Source organism: Lygodium microphyllum, chromosome 7 (assembly GCF_053477565.2).
Source record: "Lygodium microphyllum isolate KBCC chromosome 7, Lygodium_microphyllum_v1.1.10, whole genome shotgun sequence".
NCBI classification, from domain to species: domain Eukaryota; kingdom Viridiplantae; phylum Streptophyta; class Polypodiopsida; order Schizaeales; family Lygodiaceae; genus Lygodium; species Lygodium microphyllum.
This window is the reverse complement of record NC_141141.1, coordinates 156,333,556-156,343,852: the sequence shown is the minus strand read 5'-3', so window position 1 is coordinate 156,343,852 and position 10,297 is coordinate 156,333,556. Positions and strand designations below refer to the sequence as shown.

The window sequence follows — 10,297 nt, the reverse complement described above, 5'->3', positions numbered from 1 at the left end:
TCAATGATTCTCTTTAGCATGCATCCTCAATATTTTAACATGGTATCAGAGCGGGTTTCAAGTTAATGAGTCATTAGGCCACTGATTGAGTCATTCTGGTTTGAATTTTGGCTCCCTCCACTTTCCCATGAATCTCTCACCTACCTCCATAGCTACCCACCTTCAGTGGAGGGCTTAAATCTCTCAAACCATGCCATTTTAGCTTGTACTTTCTTCTAGAAAACTCTTCCTTTGCTGTAGGCACTCCTCCCTATCACTTCAAAGCCCAAGGTTGTTGCCTCTCTGCTCCAGCATTGCACCTACAATAGCTCACTGCCCAGATTGCGCCATATCTGTGATTCGTACTGTTCATTCTGCCTGCACATGCAACGATGCCGTCCACTACCATAGGGCAATTGAAGCTATACAACTAAGCTATCTCTAGCTTAGAGGGTTTCTCAAATGGTTATATCTACCTGCTACAATCAGCAAAAAGCTAGTTGCCTGCCAAAACCCTAAAGAGGGCAACCATAGCCATTAATCTCAAAGCTCAAATTTTACTTCATTTTCCTACTTCCTTTGGCTCACTAATGTCACTGACTCCCTGATCTGCTACAACACTAAGTTCTTAGCTAATCTACCACTTCAAATCAATAAGAAGAAGATTCAACATCAAGATCAACATCAAAGTGCTTCAACTACATAGTATCTCTTGATACTATTTAGTGTTGCTTAACACTAATCCTCTTGTGTCCTTTGACACACTCAAATTCAACTCTTCTGGAAGAAGAACCCCAAGAACAAAAGGATAGGACTCACTAGTCCCTCTTTTGTAGCTAATTTTCTGATAGACTTTTCAAGTTTAAAATGTGGACTTGCCTAATGTTCCCACCATAAGCTCCTATACTCTTCATGTAACCTCTGCACACTACAGCCTATACACACTTAGTGAGGCCTTGTAACAGCCTCTAGCTTTGTGTGGTTGGTTCTTTCCATGTCTACACTTAGCATGGTTCTACTCACAACATCCTCTATATACTTAGTGTATTTTCTTGGTTGTGATTGAGGAGGGGTGTTGAGAAAAGTGCAATCACATCCACCATAGCCTCTATGTAAGGAACAAACAAGGCAAAGAAACACATTGCAAATAAAGCCTTAGACTAGGTCATATATGCATGGTTTATTAAAACCACAGTTGGTGAATACCATGCCTATAAAAGGCACTCATCCCCACGCTCATTCTATCAGTCATTATTCTCAGTTGTACTTGCATTATGCTTGGATAATATTAGTTGTTCTTCTTTTGTCAATGCGTATGCCTCATTATGATTGTCTATTTACTCATCAGTGATCCTCCTTAGCATGCATCCTCAATATTTTAACAAACCCACACCTCTCATTCTTTACAACTTGCATGGAAGAGAGCCCAACACTCTTTTACAAAATGAATTGCAATGTGCCCGCTGCTTTTCTTACTAGCATGCTAGGGTGCACTTATTATTGTGTGCTTTCTTTTACATTTGAGACTTTTTCCTGCACTTTGTGTCTTTAGATTTTTTTTGAATGTGCATTTCTCCTCTGTATCCCTTCTACCTTGGGATTGTCTTCCATTTCCAATTTTTCAACTTTTTCGTCTTGGTCGTCCGAGGGTGTAACATAGAGTTACTTGGGTCATTTGACATAATCATATTATATTTGCCCATACCAATCCCAAGATTCTTGCTATTAGGTAGAGGGATTCCCAAATCTCCCTAGAGAGTATTTAGCTTTAGATGTCATGAGCAAGCCACCCAAATCTTACTATATTTCCCAAAATCAGTACCATGGCTAATCTTGTAAGAGGTGTTACATGTATGGTTTCAAGTAAACCCTTTGTATATAAATAAAGAAAATGATAATAACAAAGTTGGCTTTCTTCTATAAATTTGTCCAAAAAGGTTTATATGAGATTGACACTCAAATCCAAGATAACACATGGCATGATCACCTTGTTTTTTGAATCATGTATCAACATGTATTTAATTCCTAGGACTACTTCTGGCAAGATTATTTCATGAAAATTCTCGAAGCCTTTATCGCCCCTTTGGGTACTATGTGGAAATGCGCTAGCCCCGATATAGCTTATATTGCTTTATTGATGCCCAAAGACCAACCTATCCAGAAACAAACCTAAAATGGATTAGATGGCTAGAAGAGCTCAAGCTTGTCAAGCTATTTCTTTTTGAAGAGCCAAGAGTAAATTCAATTATCATTCACACTCCAATGATGGGACCACGGGCACACCCTTATTGTTTCAAGGGCTCAAGTCATAAAGTCATAGCTATCTCTCACCTAGCCTACTCATATACATATGGTACGCAACGAACTAAGCTACCAATGATAGTTCGAATTGAGGTGGTTGTAGTGAGTATGCTTACCAACACTTACCACATTGTAGTCGCAACACATTGACGAGCATCGCCCCATGATCCACACATACACCCACTTGCCTGTCTTCTTCTAGCTTGCATTGTTGCCTCACTTGCATGAACCACCAAGGATAGTTCAAGGAGAAGTAGAAAGATGGAGCAAACTTCACTTACCATGTCCTTCACTTCCTTACTCTCCCTCCCTCACAAGATCTCACTCTCACTTGAGTTGTTCCACAAGAATAGATTACAAAGAAGGGGGGGGGGGGGGGGGGGGGGGGGAGTTGTGCATACATAAAGAAAGCATATATGCTATACCATCCTATTTAGGAAGCATAGCGATTCTTTCTTTATTTTACTTTTTCTTGAGTTATTGGAAAATTTCTTTTGTCTATTTGTCTATCTTAGCCAACCACCCCTCTATAAAGAATATTTATAAGCTCTTGCCTCAATGAACTCCTCCTTCCTAAGAATCGTCTTGGCTTGTAACAAGTCATTCCAAATTTGGGACTCTCCTCAGTCAATTCTTGTCTCTAGATGAATTACCTCTTAGAATGCTCTAGCTCTTCTTTGCTACCTAATATGAGTAAGAGTGAGTTTGGTTATACTCAAGAAGGTTTGTGATTTCTTGGTTGTTGCTGTGGCCTAGGCCCCGGCTTCCTAATGTAGGAAAGTGACTTTGCCATATCTTTTAAATCCCTTCCTTGGTGTAATGGAATTGGAAGAGAGAGGAGTATGAATGGAGACATCCCCCTTCAAGGAGGAGTTCTATGCTAGGGATAGTGTGGTCAAAATTGGCTTATGGTCTAATAATACAATAATATGCAACACTTTGAGATTGCACTCTATGTAAGATGCCAATAGTTGTGAAGATATATAGCATCGATCTAATCTTACTTTGCATAGGTGAGGGGGCTTTTAGTGATTAGCCCAAGTGAAGCTCACATAGGGGTTAGTGTCAACTATCCCATGGAAGCCTTTAAGGCTTGGCCATGCATCCCTCTCCTAGTCACTTATGGCTATTCCCCTACCTTGATAGCGATTTGCTAGCATCTCCACCATATTGAAGTCACTAGTGAGAATGATGGGGCATTGAATAACTTTGAGGTAGTGCCATAATTTGGCCATTGAGGGAGTCAAACTAGTTGCATATATAAATACCATGGCAATTTCTTCCTTCGTCTCCAAAATGATTGCTACTTGGCTATGTTCCTTGTCCTTTATTTACTCTTTTAACCATATTGATAAATTTGCTTCTTACTCCTAGGGCGGCATCCTTAGTGGTATACCACACAATTTTTGGATATGGCTTAAAAGTTCTTTTTTAAGACTTCCCATGTGGGCTTTACCTATTGAAGACAAAGGAAATCTAGACTTAATGCTTCTTGAAAGAGCCAATAGTTTATGACCTTAGTCCTATAGGATCAGTCAACCCCTTTGTAGTATAAAACAAAATTTTAGGAGGGACTCTCATTATTTTTTACTTTGTTTAATGGTGTTATCTTTGCCCCCAATACTTTTACCCATATTGGGTTGTCCATTCTAGCATCAACTTTTCACGACCTGCATTTATTAACATCAACCAAGTTGGAATTAAGGGGAGGGGTGGAGAAAATATTACCCTTCACCTCCACTAATTTACCTTCACTTTGCATTGGTGGCAAAGATTCCTCTTCATCCTGAGATCTCTCCATACTAAGGCAATTTTGAATGGAATGGCCTTACTTAAGACATTTAAAACATGCATTAGGAAGATTTTAATACACTATTAACTGAGTTGGAATTGGAATGCCTTTGGAATATCTGGTCACTTACTACTTCCTTTAGTTTTTTATCAATATCTATATTGACCACAATACATGGGGATGCCATCTCAAATTTATATTAGATTGAGTTCTCCGGTCTAGAACTCTTCCTAATGGAAATGCAATAGCAGATAAGAATGCATAGTAGGGGTTTGGCAAATCTGGAAACTCTACCCGAAGTGGAATCTTAGTAGATTTCGAACCATGAGGGGTGAATTCTTTATTCCATTTAAAAAGGGTGAGTGAAGAGTTTCATAGCATCAAGTGGCCATATGCTAGAGTAGTCAAACCTCTTATCCAAGCATGCAAGATCTCAAAGGGTGGATGGATGCCATGGCAAAGCCCAATTAATGCTTATGCATGATAATCAATAAAGACTTTGGAAACACCCTCATCAAGGAGAAAAATGGAGCACTTATTAGTCATCATCTTTGGCTAGAGGCAAAGTCCTGGAAGCTTATTGGCCCTGTGTGGGTGCATCTGGTTGATTAGCTGCTTTATCGACTACTTGGGGACATGACATCTTCTAGGACTTGGTACCCACCTTAGCTCTAGACATTGGAGGTACATATGGCTTGAGACTTGGCTGCCCTTCTCATTGCGAATAGATGCTAGATTAGGCGATATCAAGATAAGGGTGGGCAAGATGAATGTGATGCATCCCAACAACAATTCCTTGGGGGCCTCATGAGTGGTTAGCTCCCAACTCCATAATTGAACAATGGATTGCCTTGGATGGACGGGAAGGACTACCACAGAGCAACATTCTAAATCGTAGCGTGAGTTTGTAGCGATGGTGCTCAAAGGCATGGACCCTTCTTGGGCTTCTAAAGGGTGGGAAAGCACAAGTGCACCAATAGCTCCATGGATAGTGGCCGTCATAAGGAATTGGACTAGAATGATGCCAAAAGGGGAAGAGCAATTACCTCTGAATGTGAGGGGAGGCGAGAAGGCTTGGGCAGGTAGAGAAGTATATGGGGGGCAGGAAAATACGAGACAAGGGGAATGGCTGCTGAGATGGAGGCTTTCCCTACGTAGGAAGGCATGCCCATACTGGCTAGTTGGCCCGGTGCCGCGTGGCGGAATTGGCATTCTCAACACTACTACCACAATGGACTTGCAGGTCCACCTCAATGGCTAGTCTCATTTCTGGAGTTCTTCGTGCAGAGAGTTTTCTTTGGTTTGGAACGATTAGCTGCAGCCTGCAGCCTGCACCTGCCTGCTGCAATTCTACTCTTCCCCTTGGACAAGGTGGTCTGAGGTCTCTGGTCACTGTTTCTTTATTTTTAAATTTAAAATGCGGGAAATGAAAAGTAACCGTTGGTACCCCTTTGGAAGAGAAGAAATGTCAGCGTTGTCTTCTCCCTACCTAGTATTTCTTTTATGGTCACGTCATGATAGCGACGATGAATTGTTTGCATTTTTTGTTCCGTTTCTTCTGATGCCTCCAGACCTCCCTGGCTATGGCGCTGCCCAAGGAGAACAGCTCCTCCTGCGCCTCTCCAGCCTCTCGCCACTGGCCTCTGCGCTCCCTACGGTCTCCCCTCTCGCCCATCATGCACAACCATGCCACGCCTGCCCCTCTTCCTCGCCGTTCGAAGCCGCTGCTTCCTCCTCAACAAGGCGTCCGGAGCCCGCCCCATCCCCGCTCTCCGAACCCTAGCTACAGCCAGAGCCATCACTGCAACCAGGGCCAGTGCCATGGCCACAACTCTTCTTCTTCTTTACCCGTCGGGCGTAAGCTCCTCAATGATGGTGAGTCCTGCAACAAGAAGCTTGGGGTCTCTCGCCTCAGGCCCCTCCATCAAGTTGGCCCTCCTCCTTCTCCGTCTCCTGACGCCCTCCCGGCGCGTGCCAAACCCCCAAAAAGCTCTGTCACAAATCCGCCTCGAACCAAGAGGCAATCACTGCTCTTCATGCACAGAACTCCTCTTGAGCCTCTCATAGTGGGGAAAGTTGGTGCCTTCTCACCCAAATGGCTCGAGCAGGAAGAGAGTCAGAAAATTGAAAAGCCCTGCAGAAGACGGTGGCGGCGAATCCCACGCGAAAGCATCCTGCAGTCACTTCGTGGCGATGGAAAGGAAATCTTGGGGCATAGCATGATGAATTTCCACAAGGATGGCAAAAATTCAAACCCTCGTTCAGCAGACATGAAGGAGGTCTGTTGCAAGCCCAAGCAGCCAAATCCTAGCATAGATGCAACTTGCAGGTCAAGGTTGGGTTTAGACCCTCAGCTGTTAGATGAACAAAGCGCATTAATCAGGCCACTGGATGCAAAAATTAACTTGCCAGGTGGAGCAGATGCCAATCGCTCATCACCACATTGTGTGAATACATCAGTTGACAGGAATTGTAGCCCTGCACATACCAAGCCCACCATGGACAGTGGTTCTAACCCCTGTCACGAGCTTTCCCTGGATGTATTCGCCCTGGTTGAACCCAATGCAACCTGCAAACTCACACCAAATGGAGTTTCTAATAGGCCTGAAGCCGCGTGTACATCAGCACTGGCTACAATGGGTGAGTTTCCTTGTCAATCGCTGGTTGCTTCTCCATGTAAAGGCGTATTGCCAGATATAACTTCAGAGGAGGATGCTTTAACTCCTCCAATTGTGAAGAGTGTCACTCCCACTGTTGATAAGCATCCAACCCCTCCCATGCAGCCCACACAGTCTCCAGATTTTATCAAACGAGGAGTGAGAGCTCCACTGCCAATCAATGGTCAATGCTTTGCTGCTCCATGTAATTTTGTCAAGGATAGGAGGAAATGCAAGCCTCGAGGGGTCTTGACTGTGGATGCAGGCATCGAGGCGCAAAGCTCTGCTGAATCTGAAAAAGAGATGCAAATCTCAGTACACCAGATGCCATTTCCTGCTGTTGCTTCTGTGGAGTGGATGATTGATGAGAACAAATGCCAGGGTGGTGACTCAAGTCCTGATTTCATTGCTGCATCAGCAGATTTGTGTAGGATGAGTTTCCCACGCTGCTTTGACTCTCCTTGTGATGAGGAAAGGCCGAATGTGCCTTTGAAAGATGGTGAAGATGTGGCAGAAGAGAGTAAGGGAGAGGTTTTACATACTTCTACCTCTTTGTCAGGCTATGAGTGGAGGATGTCAATATCTCAAGGCATGAATTCATCTTGTCGTACAGATACTAGTCCAGCCCATCCCAGGCGGTCCATTGTGTTCAATGAGGATGTAGCGAGGACTAATGCAGGAAAAACTGAACCACCATTAAGTTTTAGATGTAATGGTGACAGCAATATTGCTGTGATGATGGAAGACTCTGTGTTGTTACCTGTAAGTTCTGACAAACAGGATGGAGAATGTTTCCCTCTCAGTAGTTTTTCTTTGTCAGAAGGAAGTCCACCATTCCAATACCCTCTTTTGAGGTTACACCGGAAGGACACTGACAAAGAGAAAGTATTGGACAGTCTATTGAAGAAAAATCATGGAAACTCTTGGCCGAAGTGTCTTGCAGAAGAGGTAATGCTTTCAGCTTCTGCTCCTCTAGACTCTTCATTGTCTTCTCAGGAGCCGGAGCTTGACCTGAGGTCTGACACCTGTTCTACCTTATCACCACATCTAGAGAACTGGAATGCACCACTCTTTTGTTTCAAGGACAAAACATATGTGCAGAAGTCTGATGGGAGTCCTCAAAGTCAGCTTAATATGGCAACAGAGATGTTCAAGCCCCACAGCAATGACATTTCATCTCGCATTGCCATGGCCAAGCTGCTCTGTAACCTCACAGCAACATACCTCGATGAGGTTGCAACATGTCTAGGAAGCAGAAATGCTGATTTAGGTACAGTTATATTATCAGATCACCCAGTGGAGACAACCAGTGCACATGGATACTCTTGTGAACCAAAGCTTGATAGTCTGCGTGCTGAATACTCCTCTCTCTTGGTAGGAAGTAGAAGAATGGCTGAGTGTTGTTCATTGTTAAGGGGGCTCGCACTTGAAGCATCTAGCTCTGGAGGCACTGATGGTATAAGTTCAGAGTGCTCTGTAAATCAGCCATCTCCTTCCTGCAAATTGGATACAGCTGGTTCTCTGTTGATTCAAGAGCATTCATATCCTTCAACCTGCTCAGAGCTTTCCTCACCCCTCTGCAGGAGTTCTTTTGAGCGGATTTCATCATTTGGTTTGATGGAGCCACTAGGATTATGCGCAATAGAGGAGCAAGTGAGTAAACCACAGAGCTGTCTTTTCTGTCCATCTGAAGGAAGCACCTGGGTCCCAAGCAGAGGAATGGTTGCAGCTGCCTACTTCGCCATAGGCATAGTTGTTATATGTCATGTTTATCACCGGCATGTGAGACTAAATAGAAAGTCTGGAGTCTCCAGTGGCTATGCATAACAGCTGCAGTAAGTTATGCTATTCATGGGCTGTTGAAAGACACAAACGAGATTCATAGACTATTGAAGTCATGTTTATCACGGGCATGTGAGACTAACTAGAAAGTCCTGAGTCTCCAGTGGCTACACATAGCAGCTGCAGTAAGTTATGCTATTCATGGACTATTGAAGGACATAAATGAGATTCTTTTCCTAAATTGCAGATGTGTCCCTCAGGATTTCAAACGAACAGGGATAAAATGGACTGGTTAAAGATAGTGTCTCACCATCTGTTTGTTAGCCTTGCTGCTGCTGTCATGGCCAACTTTTCATTGGCAAGATTCCGAATGGACAAGCTGGCAGCAGTTCTCTGCTCAATTTAGCACACTCTTGACTCAATAAATGTTGTGCAAAAGCAGCCATATATAATCCGAAATTCATGGGTGGTGAGAACCAAGTTCCTGTGCCTTCTGCAGAACTGATCTAATCTTTGTATTATATGCAGTGGCCTTAAGCTGTCTGTCTGTCTATGAACTTTTCAAGAGTTGTGTTTTAGTAGTTTTGACAATACAGTTCCAATGTCCAGCAAGCCACTTCATTTCACCTTTTGTACCATCATGTTGCTGCCGTTCCTCAACCCTAAGGTGGCCATGAGTTCTTCAGTAAATTGCTCACATATGTACCATCATGTTGCTGCCGTTCCTCAACCCTAAGGTGGCCATGAGTTCTTCAGTAAATTGCTCACATATGTAGCATTTGACCTGTTCCTCGCCCCTTAGATAACCACAAGTTCTTTAGAAGATTGTTTAGATATGTAGTATGTTGGCACCATATTTTGTGTAGCAGTAGGATTTGGTATATGTTTCAAGATTTGTTTTCTAGGTGGCCATGAGTTCTTCAGTAAGTTGCTCACATGTGTAGTATTTGACCCGTTCCTCGCCCCTTAGATAACCACAAGTTCTTTAGAAGATTGTTTAGATATGTTGTATGTTAGCACCATATTTTGTATAGCAGTAGGATTTGGTATATATTTCAAGATTTGTTCTTTAGTAGGTTGACTATATTGTTTGAATGCTCAGTGAGCTGCTTTACTGTACCTTTTGTATTGTGATGTTTTTGATGTTCCTCACCCCATAGCTTGCCACAAGTTCTTTAGCAAATTGCTCACATGTGATTGCTCACATGGCAAAATGAAGAGAATTTGAGCGAGTAAAGAATACATAGCAAACATGAGAACATGAACTTTTTTATTTTCAAATAAATTGATACGAAGATGGTTTTTTCCACTCGTACACTTTTATTAGGTGACCATGAGTTTTTTTAGCAAATTTCCTTAGATATACAGCACTTTAGTAGAATATTTGTAAGAATTGCATGGCTTAGCTTAGTGAGTAGAATCGAAGCAAGGAGTAGAGTATACATAGCAAACATGAGAATAATAGTAACTTTTTTAATTTTAAACAAATTGATACAAAGATGGCTTTGTCCATTCATGCACTTTCATTATGAAGGTTAGATGGCAATTTAAATAGATGAGAGGTGAGGAGCTTAAGGTAAATTGCTAGATATGGTGTAGAAGGATATTTGTAAAAATTACACGGTGTAGTGAACATAATTTGAGTAAGGGTTAGAGAATATACAACAAATATAAAATACATGATATGAATTACATGATATGTGAAGAGCTTAAGGTTAGTTGAAAGAACTTTGGTTGGGTGAAAGATAAAATGATAAAGGCTTTGGAGGAGGCTTTTTTTAATAGC

At 42.5% G+C, this 10,297-nt stretch overlaps 1 protein-coding gene across 1 annotated transcript; it reads left to right on the top strand.

The window, feature by feature from the left end:
• The first annotated feature begins 5,240 nt into the window (after positions 1 to 5,240).
• On the top strand, positions 5,241 to 9,483 carry LOC148034120 (uncharacterized). The gene is made up of 2 exons (XM_087682140.1): positions 5,241 to 5,443; positions 5,644 to 9,483. The coding sequence occupies exon 2, from the start codon at positions 5,656 to 5,658 to the stop codon at positions 8,554 to 8,556; it is 2,901 nt and encodes a 966-aa protein (XP_087538266.1). The 5' UTR covers positions 5,241 to 5,443; positions 5,644 to 5,655; the 3' UTR covers positions 8,557 to 9,483.
• Positions 9,484 to 10,297: the final 814 nt, after the last annotated feature.